At 31.1% G+C, this 19,889-nt stretch overlaps 1 protein-coding gene across 1 annotated transcript; it reads right to left on the bottom strand.

Moving 5' to 3' along the window:
• Positions 1 to 1,902: 1,902 nt before the first annotated feature.
• On the bottom strand, positions 1,903 to 5,668 carry LOC129299625 (protein NRT1/ PTR FAMILY 7.3-like; the record flags this gene model as incomplete). Its single annotated transcript, XM_054938092.1, has 4 exons — positions 1,903 to 2,767; positions 3,282 to 3,835; positions 4,499 to 4,716; positions 5,536 to 5,668. Coding segments are annotated over 4 exons (1,770 nt in total), but the record flags the coding sequence as incomplete, so codon positions are not given.
• Positions 5,669 to 19,889: the final 14,221 nt, after the last annotated feature.

The following is a 19,889-nucleotide window of genomic DNA, read 5'->3' as shown; positions in this document are numbered from 1 at the left end:
CTTCATCAATTTGATGTCAACAATGCTTTCCTTCATGGAGATCTTAATGAGGAAGTATACATGGTTTTGCCTCCTGGTTTTTCTTCTCCTGATCCTTCTTTAGTTTGTAAGTTGCAGAAGTCTCTCTAGGCTTAAGCAAGCTAGTTGACAATGGTATTCTAAGCCTTCTCAGGCTTTGATTTCCTACGGGTATACTCAATCTAAGTTTGACTATTCACTTTTTGTACGCAAAAATGCTACTTTCATTGCTATTTTATTTGGTTTATGTTGATGATGTTATTCTTACTGGTGATGATGCTTTTGAAATTGCTCGCATTAAGTCTCTTCTTGATATGCTTTCAAGATTAAAGATCTGGGCTAACTCAAATATTTTTTGGGCCTTGAGGTTGCTCGAAACAAGTCTGGTATTTCCCTCTGCCAATGCTATTTTGCCCTTGATCTTCTTTCTGAAGCTGGTTTTTTAGGTTGTAAGCCTCATAAAACTCTAATGTACCGCTCTCTTAAGCTCAGTCATAAGTATGGGACTCCTCTTCCTGATCCTGGTTGTTATAAGCGTCTTGTTGGTCGACTTCTCTACTTGACCACTACTCGACCTGATCTCTCTTTTGCTGTCCAACAACTTAGCGAATTTACTTCATGTCCTACCACACAGCATTTTCAAGCTACTCATAGAGTGCTTCGATATATCAAAGGATCACCTGGGAAAGGTCTCTTCTTTCCTTCTTTTTATGATTTTCAGCTCAAAGCATTTAGTGACTCTGACTGGGCTGGCTGTGTTGACTCCAGACAATCTATAACTGGTTTTACTGTTTATTTGGATCACTGTTTGATTTCTTGGCGTTCTAAGAAGTAGACAACCGTCTCTCGTTCTTCTTCTGAGGCGGAATATCGTGCATTAGCCTCCAGTACTTGTGAAATACAGTGGCTCATTTACTTGCTTCAAGATTTGTCTATTCCTCATCCAAAGCCTGATCTTTTGTGCTGTGATAGTTAATCAGCTCCTCAGATTGCATTCAATCCCACTTTCCATGAAAGAACTAAGCACATTGAAATTGAGTGCCATCTTGTTCATGACAAAGTTCAAGGTGGTGTCATCCATCTCTTACCTGTTCGCTCTCAAGACCAGCTTGCGGATATCTACACTAAATCTCTTGCTCCTACTCCCTTTTCTTCTTTCTTGCTCAAGCTGGGTCTCTGTGATATTCATGCACTAGCTTGTTTTTTTTTGGGGGGGGGGGGTAACGGGGGAAGTAACATAGTTTGCTTCAGAATTTAGTTCAGTTAATCTATTTTATTTATTGTTAAGTAAATAACAGTAATTAGTTAGAGGAAAATTGTGTATATAAACCAATGTACAGTGTACTTTCAGAGCAAGTTAATGCAATTACTTTTCTCACTTCTCTTTGCAAACACGTGATAATGGACTTTATGAGAAAAGGAATCTAAATTCAATACCTTGTTCTAAATTCAGGGAAATTGAATGGAAGCTACCTATATAACAAGGCTCCAGTCTTTGAAATACATAATTTCAATAAAAATATGAAGATTTATACATTATTTGCTCCACATAGAGAGACGAAAAAACAGTTCTCTTATTTCACAGTGATTATACATTTGTACATGCATATATAATAAACATATAATCAACAAAAAATAGGCACAATATATATAAATAAATTTAGATCCTTTAAAGTTAAAGCACACATCGATCTTAGCTTAAGTAAGAAGTGAATCACATAATAAGCGAACTAGTGATGAGATTGCATTCACGGCACACTTCTTTCTTTTTCACATATTTCTTCTGTTTTATTTATATATCTCTTTCTAGCACTTGATCATTTTTTAACTTTGAAGGATCCAAATCTCAATATGTAGCTAGTGATCTTATGAGATCCAAAAATCCTAAACGCTGCGCTCTGGGCCGATCTTCTTACTATTGTCTTCTTCTTCATTCCTCTCTTCAAATCTGACAGGCGTATACCATTTAGCACAAGCAACGTAAACTGCAAAATCTATTGCCGTCAATGCTGCTACAAGGTAATAAAATCTGTCCAAGTGTCCCTCGTTAAGATTTCCTGGGATCCATCCTGGGCTCTCATCTCTCTCAGAAATCTCCATGACAATGGCAACAATCAAAATACTGACATAGTTTCCTAGTGACATTGAAGTCATGCAAAGCGCACTTCCAAAGCTCTTCAATCCATCAGGTGCTTGTCCATTGAAGAACTCTAATTGACCAACATACATGAATACCTCCGAAGCTCCAATAAGCACATATTGTGGTATCTGCCAGAAGATGCTTAATGAACTTGACACTTCATTTTTAGCATTCTTTAACCTAAAATGCTCTACCACTGCTGCTGAAACCATGGCCATCATTGCTATGATGAGTCCGATTCCCATCCTTTGCAACTCAGTGAGCCCTTTGTTGTTGTTCTTCCGGTTGACCCAAGGGTTAAGAACTCGCTGGTAAATGAAGATGAAGGCGGCAACACTGAGAATGTCAAAGCATGACATGCTTGCTGGAGGTATTTTGAAAGATGAAGAAATTCTAGTGTCCATTGCTGCACCTTGTTCTACAAATATTGATGCCATTTGAGTGAAAACAACAGAGTAGATTATAGTGCATAGCCAGATTGGGAGTAGTCTTAGTATGCATTTCACTTCCTCTACTTGAGTCACTGTGCAAAGATGCCAAGGATTGACGTTATTTTCTTCCACCTTGCTCAGCTCTTCTGGTGCTTTAAATGCTGCTTTATCCAAGAATCTGATGACATAGATGCAGATATATCATCAGTAACTCAATGATTTGCCTTGAATGAAATTATATTCCGTCTTTATTAGATACTATCAAGAACAATATGCACATATAATTAATTCAAAAACCTTGTGTATATATGTAAAATAAGAAGTTCGAAGTTTCAAATGGGCTAAGCAATAAAAGAAATAGCAAAGATAACAAAAAATGGACATTAAGTAAATATAAATAACAAAGTGGTTAAAATACATCTGATACAGATTTAAAAACTTTGGTAATTTCAAATTATCTTATTTCTTTTTTGGCCAATAATCCAACTTGTTTGATGAAAACAAGACAAAACGTATGACAATGAACAAAAACAATTGCCAGAAAGCGCGTGGGCCAATATATATCGAAGATGCCTATATGATATCTTGCACAAATATGCATATCTATGCATAAATAAATATAACTTTATCGTTCTCATAAATGTAACTGATGAGGAAGAATAATTAATAAGTTGATGAGATCATTAGAATACCTAAATCCTTCAGTGTGTAGTGTCTTTCTCCCTCCATTAGAATATTCTTCAACCTTAAAAAGCTTGTCATCACCAGACCCCACGTTAACCTTCCATTTTCTGATTGCAGCTACAAAAACTTGGCAAAATCTAGGAAGAGGATTCCCTCCTGGCTTAAAGTACCTATACCTTGTAGTGCCACAGAGGAACAAGATCAAGCCAAGACTAGCAGATCCTGCTGAAGCCCAAAACCCTAGAGTCCACAAAGCCTCGTTCTCAAAATAACACAAAATTGTGTTGGAAAAGAGAGATCCAAGGTTGAGAGCCAAATAGAAGTAGCTGAAGAACGCTATCTTTGAGTGTCCTTCTTTTTGGTCTCCTTCATCAAACTGATCGGCACCAAACGTCGCAATGTTGGGTTGGTATCCTCCATATCCTAGGGCTACTAGGTATATTGAGAGGTAGAACAAAGCTTCTTGGAAGGCCGAATGGGATCCACAACTGAGTTGTTCATCTCCACAACCATTAGGGTTTAGTAAAAACTTGTAGGATGTGAGAGATAACAGGCCAAGACCCTATCACGTATAACACGACATCAATACAAAAACATTCGAATTAATTAAGGAATGTAACGTGATAATATAATAACATATGAAATTCACTGGAGCATATGCTTTGAAACTCACAAGATCAAAGACGGTGTGCACGGAAGAACGTAACTTTATCGATCCTAAAATATTCGAATTATAAGAAATGTCATATGATAATACTTTCTCTATTTTTTTTCATTGAACAACTGAAATATATTTAGGCATGATTTGAATAATCCTCCCTTCATCCAGTTTATAAACACTTTTTGTCAAAATTATATATACCAATAAAGTTTGTTAAATACGTTTTGCAATACTATATTTTTTTTTAAACCACATAATATTTTTAACAACTATAGATTTCTAAAAATACCCTCCATTTAATATAACATTATTCATAAAATATTAAATAAAGGGAGAAATATAATAAGAAGGGAATAATAATATTGGAGCAAGTGTAATAAATGAAACCTTCTTATATTGTCAAAATGTCTTATATTTTGAAAACTGAATAACATATAAAAGTCTCTTTTAAACCGAGACCGAGGTAGTAGTACTATTTTTTTCCCCATGTTGTGGCAACTGCATTTCTCACATGCATGTGAAAGTGCACGTGTAAAATACAAAAAATATATGAAGAGAACTTACGAGAACAAGGATGACCTGGAAGACAGCACAAGCCCTATACCTTCCCCAGTATGAGTCACTAAGGAAGGCTCCAATAAGGGAACACATATAGACAGTTCCAGTCCACTTGCTTACGTTGTTGGCTGCGTCTGCGTTGTCTTGTCCCATAACCCTCGTCAGAAACAACACTAAATTCACTGCCACTCCAAAAAATGCCAAAGTTGCCAGCCCTTGATTCACTGCATCGTGTAATACTTAATTAGTCGTTTGTATGCTTTATGGGAATATCAATTTTGTGTATACCGTGATTTGATACTGATTCCATTTGTTCAAATAATGAGCAGACAAAAACATCAGCCCTTGCGTAATACAAAAGGAATATAAAGATCTCTCTCTCTCTCTCTCTCTCTCACACACACACACACAGACACACAATGACAATCACTAGTTAATTTGAAAATCATTTGAACTATAGGTAACAAAAAATACAAAATGTTAAATTGTAGAATCAAATTTAAAATTAAGTGAAATTATAGGAAATAAAAGGATAATCTGGTGTATAGTTTAGTAAAAGAATTGTTATTTAATAATTTCTTCTGAATACTCTTATAGTTTAGTAGGTGTTGATTAAATTTATTAATTCCATACGTATTAATAAATCAATAATCAACATCTTCCCGATTGAGGGGAAGTTTTGGCTCGATCTCGTGCAAATGATGTGTAGCTTTCCTGTTGTTCTGTGTCAAAAAAAAAAAATATAAATCAATATATATACATATCTATTTATATACACAACTTATTAATTAAAAGAGCTAATGTTGCACTCAGTTTTCAGTCCAATTTGTTTTGGGTCGCCATTTGTCTCTGTTCTGCATCGTTTACGGCTCTCAATACACTAATGATGCTGTGATTATAAAATCATGACAACGACTCAAAAATGAACAATATAAAACCAACACCAAAACCGCCTGATTATACTATTCATTAGAAGTAACACACACACACACACAAATATATATGCGCTCACGATTCACTGGAAGTAACACACACAATTTTACCTAGGATTAAATATCCCGATACCCAAGTTCCAGTTCTTGCTCGGGCTGCAGGATGCCCACGCCAATCAGTTGATCCATCAATGGTACATTCCTCAACCTCCTTGGTCCTTTCCTCAATAACAGTTGCAATGCCCTAAATAAATAAATATAATATTTTAGATTTAGATACTTTGCATAGACTTAATATAACATTCTGTTCATACATAGGCTCCGAGAGTACTGTCTGGTGTACGTGTAATAAGAACAATTCGTGACGGTGAGTAGACGTGTCTACTGTGATTTCTGTGAATCTCAGAATATTATCACATGGTGATGAACTTTGAAAGATGCATGGAATATCTCCACTGACTTATATAACTCTAAAATATTCAATCCCTTTTATATTTTTTGCACTATTAGTATATTACTATTTATAGCAACGTCAATATTCGATGAGGGGTTTGTTTGCTTCTTGCTTTGGAAAATATTTATTTTGCAGTCTTTTAGTTTAAAATAAAGGTAAAAGTGAATCTTTCAACGTTCTAATTTTAATTATTTTATAAAGTGTCTTTTCAATTTTCTAATCCTAACACTGTTAATCTCATTGATAAAAAATGCTGACTTTGTAATTTAATTGCTGACAAAACATTTTCAAATACGAACACATTAAGTTTACTTTTAAAAAAAAATAGAAATGATTGTTTTGAAAGATCATCATTTGAAAGTATTTAAAATTGCAGCGTTGTCATTTTTTCACCACTACAGAAAAATGCTATCAGAGCGCCCCTATTGAAGTGTTTTCACTTAGAAACACTCTAAAAGCAGAAGGCACAACCTACGAAAGCGTTTCTTGTAAACGATGCTCTAGTAGGTCTTATCAACAAGAGCTTTTCAGGCCCAAAACGCTCCTGTAGGGGAGTTAAATATATATATATATATATATATATTTTAAATGGAACCTACAAGATGAAATTAACGGTGTTGAAGTTAGATGATGAAAAGATATTTTATAAAGTTAAGTGATCAAATGAAAACATTATATAAAATTAGAAAACCAAAAGTGTAGGTTTGGCTAAAATAAACATGACATAATTATGTCTTGATAGGAATTATTACAACGCTTTTAATAATTTTAACAAAGTTGGAGTCATTAATAATCATCATATCAACAAAAAGCAAGAACATTATGCTTTGATTTCGTGTTTTTTTAAATCACACCTTCGTTTCCTCAACTTTCTAACTGATTTTTTTTTTTATAATACTTTCTAACTGATTTTAAGTATGACTAATTCATAGAAAGTGGTGGAAAAGCTGAGATTTATTGAGTAGAAACATACCTAACAATTAATTAGAGATTTTATGAAATAATCTAATAAACAATACCTTCTATACAAACTTCAAGGTGAGCATCAAAAGCTAAGGATATATATATATATATATATGTGGCAACTTAGATTCAGTCTGCCAAATTATATATTCCATATATACCCATATTTGTGTGAATGTAATGAGTGGAGCTTAATTAAGAAAAACAGCATGCAATGAAAAATGATATAGAAATAAAATATCTAGGATTAAGAACTAACCTGTTTGCATAAATACAAACAGCCCATGATAGTGATGATGATCGAGATAGTGATCAGAAACAAAAATATTTCTGAATAGAAAATCACAAAATATTTGGTGGAAGAAGCTACAAGTCTTAATTATAGTGAATGTTGGAGAGTAGAGTTTGTGTATTTATAGAGTTTTGGACTTTGGAGGAGATTCATTGGACGGCTACGATAAATGCAAATAATATCGCAATCAAAGTGTCGTTTAATGTAGGAGGCAAATTGACGAGGGCTATACTATATTAGATATTTAGGGAAACCAAAAAGTGGTAAAGAAACGTGATATACTCGAACACTTTTTAGTCTTCCAAGCAGCGACATCATATATCTTTGAAAATTTGACGATTTTATGTTATATATTTTCCAATTTATTAGGTTTTGTTGTGGCTTGGCCTAGCTGTCTTTGACATTGTCTTTGACATTGACACGTTTGAAAATGTAATTTTATTAAGAAAATTTGGCAGAGAAAGAAAAAGAAATCACGAAGTAATTTACGCAAATATGGTATTCATGATAGAAAACCAATTTCTTTTCTTTTGTTTTTTTTTTATAGTTGCCTAAGGTATCCCTATAACTGGCAATTATGAGAGTAATTCCTCAAAAAATCTGAACGCTATTTAAAGGGTTATTCTCTTTCAAGTAATTTTTTCATACACACCTCTAATCGAACCTTGAAATAATGTTTAAGGAGCCTAGACTACTGCCATCTATGCCGCATTCACTTGGTAAACTGTGCAATTTCTTTTCTTAATAAAACTAAAAAGTGGCTAATATTTGTTATATTTTTATTTTATTAGCTAGATTTTGGCTCCATAAAACAACATATGATACTATTTTTAACTTATAAAGGATGTCATTCATTATAAATATGTAAGAGATCTTTTAAAAAACCTATTTTGTTTATAAACAGTGTGATTTAATTTATTTCAATTTTTTATCTCATGTATATATTTCGATCTCTTGATGATTTTGAATGGACAGAAGAGGATTTTGATTTTTTTTTCCCCCTTATGTTATGAAGTTATTTTCATAATTAAAATAGGGTAAGGGAGAATATCAATAAAGGACCTCCGAAGCAGTTGAATTTTATAAAAGGATTGCTAACAAGTAAACATTAATAATTAACAAGTAAAGTTATTATTTTAACAAATATCCAATCCTTTCATGTCCTTATCATATATTAAATTTTTTTAGAAGTCCTTCATTGGTATTCTCCATATCACATTTCTTAAATTAACCCTATGCAGATATACTTTCTACCAAAATTAGATTCATGTCAAGAACTAATTAGTCCATCAAAATAAGATGTATTAAATAATTGGTGAAAGAGTTTTGTGACCCTTATTATCCTTGCTAGTTTAGCTTGGCTCAAATTAGTCGGGGTTTAATATGACTTTCAAAAGCTGGGTAGAATTTAATACAAAAAAAAAGAAAAAAAGAAAACTAGAGATATTAAATTAGGTATTTAAATTTAATTATTTGTACTAAATAATACAGAGTATGTTTTCATATTTAATGACAAGGTCCAAGTATTATATATACAAATAAGTAATTAACATTTTATATTCCGTTCGTTGTCAGCTAGGATATTTAAGTGGTTTATATAAATTAATCTGGAACATCTAATTCTAAATTTTGTTTTATTTTTTATTTAAATGAAAATTTTAAATTTTAAATTTAAGAATATTTTTAAAATATCATTATAATTTTAATTTTGAAAAGAAAGATAATGTTGTAAATTTAAGTATAATTTAAATTCTAAAATATAGTTTTAAAAAAGTGTGAAATGAACATGGATTACACACGCGCCTTTCATGAAGTTGCCGGCGACACAAATGAGCTGGATCGCCGTCACTAAGTTAACATGCGTATCAAAACTATATCAATGCATAATACAAAATTATATTATTGTTGTTAGATGGAACTCTTAGATAACTTGTTATTGATGTGAGGATGATAAAATATTAAGAAAATCATTTCAAATAATATTTTATTCGGTAATTTATTAAATGATAAAGAGTTCATGAAAACAAGCATCAAGTTTACTTGGTGTTATTGTGTTAGCGTAGATCTGCACAATGATCAATCAAATTATGGATTAATGGATAATCATTAATTAATTAATTAATGGTTGAAAAAAAAAAATTAGGCGTTGTCATCTCAAGTAGGAAATTCGATTACTACTTGAAGCTGAGCAAAGAACAAAAAAGGACGTTGAAGCTTATTGATGTAATCAAGAAGATTCTTTTGCCATGATTAAAAGATGGAACTTTAAATAAAAAGATCATGAAGTTCAAGCATTCAATATACACACAGATACATATAAGAAAATATCGTTGACATTTGTAAAGAAGTTCAAGCTACCTAACTATTCTGCTAAGAGGCATCTATAGCGATATTAGAATTACTCTCTTTCTATACAATTTGCCTGTGTACGTAGGTTGGGTTGGTTCTATAAGAACCCTATGTGTGTTAATTAATTTTAGGTTACTCATATAAAACCTTGAGGGTAGTGTTTGAATTGATGAATTTGAATTTTAGATTTAAAATCTTGCATTTCAAATCTCACATTTAAAACTCATGGGTAGTTTAAAAATTTTCAAATGAAAAATTAAAAATGATGAGTTTTTTTTATTTTTTGATTAATAAGAGATAAAAAGATATAAGAATTATAGAGAGAAAATTTCAAAGCAATATAGTGTAGAAAGAATTTGAAATTAAAAAAAATAATTATATTTAAAATGAATTTGGATTTGAACCAAATCCAAATTCATAAATTGTTTTCTATCTAAATGAGAGATTTGATTCAAATCCTCATTAATCCAAGTACACCATGAGTGAATGGCTTGAGGTTTGTTGTGGTCTATCCAATTAGAATGTTTCAAGACATCTAAATAAAATTTTATATGACATTATTTTAATTGATTTTATTATTATAATAGAATCTATTTATATTTAATGCTCCCTGAATTTTCTGTTTCTATTAGGCAAACCACAAATGATATGGTGCACTTAGTCTATGTAAGAATTTCTTATTGTGTAAAATCTACAAGATCGTGTAACATGGGAAGTCATTAAAGAGTAATTAATTCTCCTAAATACCATGTGAGGACTAAAATGTGGGTATTTTGAAATTTATGGAGGAATGAAGTAAGGACAAAACTAAAATTTTGCAGAAATTTGAAGGTTCATCGCATCCAATTTTGGTGTTAGCCGTGGCGATATGTTTGGAATATAGTTTTTAAATAAGCCAGAGATGTGACTGAAATGGAGAATAATCATTTTAGACTCAAGAAATCTTTCGTTAAGTGAAACTAGTACATCTTCTTCCTTCAATATAATTCACATGATCTCTACTTGCTTCAAGGCTGTGTTGGAAGAACGTAATAATTGTACTGTATCTGAAGTTTTGACTGATTATTTTGCTTATAAAAGAAGCAATTAGTGGCTATGGGTTTTATGAGGTGTGGTTGTGATCCCTTTGATTTTTTTTCCCCAAGAAACCCTAGGTGCGGGATTTTAAATTTGTTAGATGGTGAATTAGCCTGTGATAATTGGACCTTAGACTCTTTATAATTTATCTTTGTTTAATTTATAAGTTATCATTTCTTACTCAAAAATTTCTATTTGTAGGATGTCATTGATAACGTATTTAGCTTGAAACAATATATAAGGGATGGATTGGGGGGGGGGGACCACTAGGGGCCACTGCTCCCTTAACTTTTAATTTTTTTTTTTAGTAAAACTTAAGAGTTATATATTTTCAGCTTTTATAAGTTAACACATTATAGAAGTTATGAAACATTAAATAGAATTCTTATTTCAATTTTATATGTAGTTTTTTTACTTATATATAAAACAATTATTTTAATAGCTTGAAGATATGGTTGTTATGAGATCTACTTATTTTCAACAAGATAATGTTATACATGCTTTTAAAGTATTGGTGTCATTTTGTTTTCATTTTATATTTAATGAAAGAAAATATGAGAATTCTTTGTTAAGTATTGCAACAAAAATTTCAAGATATATTAAATTCTATGTGGTTGATATTTATCATAAAATCACTTATCCAAAAATTAAGAAGTTTGATAAAGATGTCATTCTTTTTTTTTGTTTATAATCAAATTATTGAAATTTATGATATAAATAGTTTTTACTATGATATAATTCAATTTTATTGACATAAAGATTTTATGACAATTGAGCATTATTAATGTGTTAATATATTTATTTACCATGATTATCAATTGAAAAAAAATTAAATAGTAAATTTAATAAGTAAGTAATAGAGTTTATTACATTGAACATAAATTTAAATTTTAATAATGTATTTAAATCATTTAATACTCTCAAGGATGATAAAATTTTACCAATTTAATAATAATTTATATTGAGAAAGAAATTGCCAAAGCATTTATCATAGACATAATAACTAATAATTTTAATTTCATGAAAAATTGATGAGCAAAACTTAATATAGATATATATATATATATATATATATATATAGATTGTTATATATGTGCAAAATTGAATACATATATATATATATATGTTGAAATATTTATATTATGTCAGTGATATATATACATATAACTTTCTTTTAATTATTATATATATTTTGTCATCTTGGCCCCTTTTTAATAAAAGTTCCTCACTCTGTCCCTGAATATATTAAATTTGGAGGTTCATGCCTCTATCAATTTGGGGTTCATTCCCTTTGTTTTTAATGTAAAATTACAAAATTACAAAATATTAAAATATAAAATTGGATAGTACAATATTTTGGAGGAAGATCATTAGTTAATAAAAAAAATTGTAGAGAAGGACCTAAAAAATTGAAAAAACTTAATTAATATTAAATTTTTTTGAAAAACTAGGTTGAAAAGTTAATATTCAAAAAATAATTTATAAATTTGAATAATATTATTAAATAATATTAAATTATTAAATATTAAAATATTTACTATCTTAATAATATTTATTAAATTTTATTTTACAAGAATTCAAGCTGTCTAACATTTTTAGGAAAAGATTTTAAAGTGCTCTGCACTTTTAAGAAAAGAGTTTAAGAATAAATTAATATCAAAGAACATGGTCAAAATACTCCTTGTCATGATGCGTGCACCCCTCACATATGCTACATCAATTAAAAATGACAAAATTAATAGCTGACTAGTAGAAAGGGTTTTTTACTTTTTGAAAAAATAGTTTAAAAAAATTGCCTCACTTATTAACATAGGATACCCATCGCTGCTTAATAAAAATAAATAAAAATGTACCTTAGCCTTTTATTTTCTAAGATATCATGGCCGATTTTATTTGAATGTTCAAAGATATGAAACGAAATTTCATTTCATATACGTCAATAAGAATTAATTACTTGTGGACTCTTCCAACACCCTCAAGACGTCATCAGTGGCCCTCCATCCAATAGAACTAGAAGTGCCTCCCCTAACTACCATATTATTTTATTTCTGAATAAGAAAGAGAAGATAATTAACCCGCAACACACACACTCGTTTCGTCTGTGAGTTTGCTGAAACACTCTCTTCTCCGCTTGTTGCAATATAAAATGTTGCGCAAAAAGGCTTCTTAAGAAAGTTTTCATCTTATAAACACACACAGAATAAATTATTTATTGCTGAAACTGATCTCCCCTTCCCACCATATTATTTATTGCTCATGTTTGCTAGAATATCTGGAAGGAGCTAGAGATGCAAATTCATCTATTTTGAAGAAGACTATCCTGTCAAAGACACCACCTTCACATGTACTCAAGACATTATCAATGACCTTAATCTGCAATTGAAAATCAACGGCAATTCTTTGAGATATGATCAAGCTCATGCAAAATGGTGTCCTCCAAAATCTCACTAGATGAGATTGGCATTGACGGCTCTATTGGCAGCAATGGCTCTGTCACCCATGGATGTATCACTTGAGACGATCAAGAAAATTGGATTAAAAATTTTTCTAGATATCTTGATTATTATCCTAGTACTACAGTAGAACTTATGGGTATTTTAGGAGGCTTAACCTTTGTTGGAATAGCAATTTCACCAAGGTCCATGTATACTCCAATTCAACTAAAGCCCTCAAACTTACTCAACAAGACTTCTCTCAAAACCACCCTCTCAAAAATACTATTAATAAGATCAAAGACCTAGTTATGAGAGACTAAATTATTAGCTTTGATCATGTTTTCAAGAAGCAAATAGATGTGTGAATTGAATTGCTTGCCATGCGTCAAATGACAATTTAGACACTATAATTTTTGTCAAACCATTGATAGGGAGCAGAAGAATTATTTGCTCTAATGTTAACTAAATCTTCCCCTAGCTATGCACTGGTATTAAAAAATGAATTATTTATCTAATAAATAATGTCACGTTGCTAGCGAGTCATCAAACAGTACGGCTTGTTAGGGAATATAAAATCTTTGCCATACACTTGAGGGTTTTTGTAACACCAAAATATAGAAGTGACCGGTATGAGATATGCACCAAAACTCACATTCTTTAAGCTTTAACTCAAGAAATTTCCAATTCTTTTAAATCATGAATATATTGCAGTAAAATCATGACTACTCTTCAATGCTTTCCCTACAACAAAAAGCCTTTTTATTTATTTTTTTTATTATTTTTTGGCATACCTCCCTTGTAAAAAAGACCTCATGAAAACCCTACTACAACTGAGTTTCACAAAATAACAATAGCAGCATGGAGCTTTGCTCCTATTAGTAGGCAGGCAAAAATATAAATAATAAAAATGATGACTCTAATTATAGCTTATGTGAAACACCTAACATAAGATTTACAAAGCATAATACATGGATTTAAATTTACATTAGAAGGAGCTTGATCAACAGTTCTTCACTTCAACTCAACAATAAAGTCCCTCAATGGTTAGCAAAAGGTGCAACGTTAGCTAATATATCTGAGATAAAAAAATAAAGGATATGTGTCCTGATGACATAGTCAAGGATTTAACGAAACATCCATGTGAAAACAAAATATAAACCCATACCTTATAGGCCACACATGATTCTATGCAAATGTATAAATCATATATGTATGAATCCAGATAATGATACCGTAGCATTTGAGTTTCACTTTCAAACTACAATATCTGCTTTAAACAATTAAGAAATATATAACTCATTTCAAAATCCTTTTGTAAAGTAGTATAACTCATTCAACAAATATCATCTAGAATAAATAGGAAGTTTTAAAACTCAATTTTTTAGTGAGATTTAATTAGAATTTAGGACAATTAACAAGCATGTATGGACACACAATCCATGAAGGCAAGTAACCAACAAGCACGGATATACATTCTATGATAGTAAGTAACTAACAAATATAGATACATAATCCATGAGTGTAAGTAACTAATGAGCGTGGCTTAAAACCTCAAAAGAATAAAGCATGGCTAGAAGCCACAAATAAGTGCAAGTAAAACTCACAAATAACAAGCATGAATATTAAGCTCACGAATAATAAGCATGAATATGATGCTCACAAATACCAACCTAGCTAGGATTTAATCATAATGCCCTAAGGGTTAATAGAACTATTGTTAACAACCAGCATTCTAAAGTTAGTCCCTCAATTTAAAACAAGCATGCATGGGTAAAAAAATCAATATTTTTGTCTCTTCACGTCATAATCAACATAAAACAATTTCATCTATAATGTCCCATGCATGAATCATTAAAATAAGTCATTTCTCAACCCATAAATCAAACACTATCAATTTTGTTAAATAATTAAAAATATCCAATCATAAAACCGTTTCATCCTTCCCTTTAAAGCTTAATAAAATGAAAGTAATTACTTTCATAATAGTTAGTACAAATGTGTTTGAAGTTATATGAATATGCATGTGAAAATGCTTCAACAATATTTGAGAAAATAGAATTAAATTATAAATTAATTGAGATGTTATCCACTTACCTGTAATGTATCCAAGGTTCAAAATGTGCTTCTTACAAACTCAATCAAGTTTTTCTTCCTCCAAACACCCTATGAAATATAATAGGATTTTAATAAGCTTCTAGAAGTTCCATAACTTCCTTCCAACATGAATGCAACCACAGTCAACTTTAATAATTCAAAATTGCCCAAACATCATCATTTACATTACAAACGTTTTCCATAATACTTTAACCATAGCTAACTATTCCATTGGGCTATGATTTCCTCTTTGACCTTTATCAATCACCTAGTGTGCATAATTTCCAAATCATGCGTTATAGCTTAAGTGTCAATCTCTTATCCAACAATTTCCAAACATCTAATCAACTTCATCATGCTTTTCTAATCAAGTTTCCTATCAAGAATTGATTTTAGCCTAAAGAAAATTCAAATCCACTTCCATTTTCTTCAAGTATGAACCAAACAATTACAATGAAATTACACATCAAAATCATGCTCTTTAAACTTAAATCTTAAAGGGCAAAAGGGCAAAAATATCCATAAAGTCATCAATTTTTCGCATCTAATGGCCCAAAGTGAAAGAAAATGATAAAAATACTCATAACATCATCTAAATTGGTGCAAGAGTGACTAATGCATTGAAGTTGACCGTTTAACTTACACCTAAACAAATGTTGACCATTTTTTTTTGCTAGCATGGACTAAAAAATGGGCAAAAAGTTCCACAAAACCATTGACCAGGGGCATCCAACAGCCCAAAGTGAGAAAATGAGAATGAATACCCATAATATTACTTTAGTAGGTGTAACAATGACTAATCTATTAAATCTCTTAAATGTTGACCATTTAGCTAATATCTAAGTAAAAGTTGACCATTTTTTGCTAGTGTGGACTAAAAAATATTCCCAACAGAATTTTATGGACGCTGATTGGTCATCATATGATGATGAGTCTCCATGTGAGGCTCTAGTTTTAACGGTAGGAAAATGTCATTTTGACTGAACATCAAGTTAAATCATTTGTTTCTTTAAAATTCTTGTACCATTGAAGCATCTTCTTGATGATCCAAATCAATAAAGGAAGTTCCCTGCCACTTAATTTCCTTTCCAACTTCATTTGCAAAATCACATCTCTTTTCGGCCAGCTCGACAACTCAAGTTCAATACCTAGTTGAGAGGGTTTTAAAAAATTGTGCTTAATCATTAGAAATTTCTCTAAAAAAACCTTTGCCTGAGAAAAGTGTGAAATATGTTAAGGGTATTGCCAGATAAAAAGAACCACATGGCATGAATTTTGATAGATTGATCACTGTTGTGCCTACTAAAGTAACATTATAGATATTCTTGCACTTTTCTCACTTCAAGACTGGATACTCTTGGCCAACAATTTCATAAATATTTTTGTTCTTTTTTTAGTCCATGTTAGTGAAAAAAAAGGTTAACGTCTGGTGAGGTGTCAGTTAAATGGTCAACATTTGAGAGATTTAATGGATTGGTCACTCTTGCATCAACTTAGGTAATATTATAGGCATTTTTTACCTTTTTTTCTTGCTTTATGCTATTAGGTGCCCTTAGCCAACAACTTCATGGATATTTTTGCCCCTGTGCCCTATCTTAAACTTGTATGTTTGGATCTCAACTTCTCATACTCCTTAGACATGACAAGAAAAATGGAAATGATAATTAATTCATAACTTCATGACACAGCATGGCAACACTCACCACCAAAACATAACAAGGAAGAAAGAAATTCTCACTTACACTAATAAGTGACGCAAACAGGGGAGAAGAAAATTTGTAAGATGGATGATGCTTCACAACTTGAATGAACGATAGAGAGGAACAATGGAATGAGGAAAAAGAATTTCAGGCACCCTTTCAACCAATTGACTATGACGGCACACTAGAAATAGAAAATGAAGAATGCATTAGTACCCGAACAAGGAGGATGAAGTAGAAGATCCTATCTCACCCTAACAATCACACAAATAAAGGTTGAAGAGTGACTGCGAAACAAGGAAGGGAAGAACAGATCAACATGCCCAAACAAATGCTCTAACGGAGGAGGAAGGAGATTCCAACAACTTCAATCTTCAGCAACAACAGCAAGAAGGAAGAATGGAGAACAAAGGATTTGAACACACACTCTCTCTCTCTCTCTCTCATACACAAGTTTCTCGAGGAATCGGAGATGAGAAGAGAGAAGAGTGAAGCCGAGCGTGCGTGCATTTTGGTTTATAAATTATTCTTCTTCTTTTTAAGGGCAAAAAGGTAATTTTTAAAGTCAAAGGCCAAAGATAAAATTCCTTTATATGCACCAAGAGGGCGGGACCTTGCATTCCCTCTTGTTATATCTGCTCCAGAATTAATAAAAATATAATCAAAATACTATACCATAATTTTTTTTTTCACAAATTTTTGGATTATTACAGTTTTCTACCATGCATAAAGCACCATTGATGAAAAAATGTTCAACTGTACATTTATCCATAGCCATGCCTATGTCAAGCTTTACTTTGAGAGATCGAAGTTTTTCTTGATATGTCATGCAGTATATTCTATCAATGAATTAGAACACTATCCTAAATATTATTTGAAATGAAGTTATCAATTTGAATTTGTTTAGAATCTTGGATTTTGAGTAATTGTTTGCTAGATTAGACATACTTGGATGGGGGGGTTGTTACATCGTACTTGTCACTTAAGGATGTGCAAGCAGCTTGGTGGCTTTTGAAACCTAGTGTTTCCTGAGCTATTTGGGTCATTTATCGAGCCAGGGCCAAAGCCCGGTCCAACTTTGATCATTTTTATAACTTGTCACATATTAATTGATTATGTAATTATCATAAATATTTTTCTATGATTTTCTATTATAGAAAATACTAGTTGTTTCAATTTTTTTTAATTTTTGAAAATTTGACGTTGATTTCTTAAGTTAACATTATGTAAGAATAACGGGTATTTACTAAGTATTATATGTACTTTTTAAAATTGGTCTTATTATTTTAAAATGATTATATTTGAATGACAGTAAATAATTATACTTTAATGTATGAATAAAATCCATTTTCATGTTATTAACTTTTCAGAATTTGTTTTAGGCGGGTTAGGGTGAAATTTGGCTTGGCTCGACCCGTGCACACCCCTAAATCACAAAGAGAACAGCATCAACATAATACAGTAAATACACAGATAATAGACATTCCCGTCGGAAACATGCAAAAGCGGGGAAAAGACGATGATGTATATATAATATTAAATTTTCTTTTTAATAAAAGAATACATGTACCTAATAAAAAAATCTCCAGAAATTAAATGAAGTAAAATTTAACATAACAGATAATGTAGAAAGAAATGTAAAGGGTTTGTTGATAAATCTTGAATAGTTCGATTAGTATTAAATTTGTTTAGATGCATGAACCCCTGATAATTAAGTATATATAGACAACAATGCTTAGAGCAGTGTGACTACACGAGAGAATGCAACTCGATCTTCTCGCATTAACTGTATATTAATTTATTATTAGAACTAGAAAAAGAATTTCCATTGCGCTGCTTGCGACAAATTTTTAAAAGAAATTTGTTTATGTTTTATTTTTTTAAAATTCATATTATTGTTAAAAATATATTTGTTTCTTGCTTCTTGTCTTTCTTATCTAATTGTTTAATTAATGTCAAATTAAATAACGTGCATGAATTTGCTTTGCTAATCACCGTCGAATTATTTTAAACACCCAACTAGACAACCATCACTAGGATGAATTTGAAGTGAAATAAAGCTTAAGTATTAAAGTCATTTTCACTCCTGCTTTCACCTGATTAGGATGGATCTGTCAAATAAATATCATTTTCAGTGTATTCAAAGTCAAAAGGGTCCTATTCAATCTGTTTCCAAAATTAGGGCTTATCACATCTATTTGCATAGTTTGTCACTTAACTTCATATATATCTATATATAATATATCATCACTCTTTGCAACTAAACCTTCTTAATTTGTCTCTCTTAAATCTCATATTAAATTAATGAGTTAACTTGCTCAAGTTGTTTGTAATTATATATAATAAATAAGCAGAACTAATATCTCTTTGTGCTTATCACATTGCCAGCTTCTCTACTCAGCATTTGAAATTTTCAAGCATATTTGTGCCTTCTCTCTTGGGATAAGCACAACTTGAACTAGGAATGGCAGAAGATTTTTCTGGGAAAATTACATATAGGTCCCTAGATGAGGAAATTAATTCTTTACAAGTCTCGTCCACTTGTAAATTCTGAAATTAAATATTAATTTTCCTTATTTATGACCTGACTATTGTAATCTCCCTTTTTTTTTGTTCACTACAAAAACCAAGCGGTTTCACTAGCTCATGTTTAGAATAAGTATAGTAGGAGCTTTTTATCATCTATTAATTAATCAAATGATGGAGTTTGATTCTCAGTTCTATGTGTAGAGCATACATAGTGACATGTGTTTGTCTTAGCTATTGGATCAGATAAATTAATCCAATTCAAGCATGAGTGAATATCACGATTTTGGACATGATAAGATAAGATCAAAATTCTATCTTAATCTTTTTGAAAAAGTGTATATATATATATATATATATATATCTTCCATTGAAAAATATATATTATCTCCTAGGGGGTAAATGACAATTTTGTCCTTCAACTATAGGTCTAAAAGCATTTAAGGCATTGAAAAAAGCGTTTGAAACCTTAAACTCATATTTAGTTCAATATTTACAAATAGTGCAACATCACCTCTATTGTTAACAAAAGTTAACCTTGATCATTTCTTGACTAAAAAATTTCAAAGAAGGAA

This window comes from Prosopis cineraria, unplaced genomic scaffold (assembly GCF_029017545.1).
Source record: "Prosopis cineraria cultivar Desert tree isolate PC_DT_omini unplaced genomic scaffold, ASM2901754v1 PC1233, whole genome shotgun sequence".
NCBI classification, from domain to species: Eukaryota; Viridiplantae; Streptophyta; class Magnoliopsida; order Fabales; family Fabaceae; genus Prosopis; species Prosopis cineraria.
Note: the sequence above shows the minus strand (reverse complement) of the source record. Positions and strands in the feature narration are given on the sequence as shown.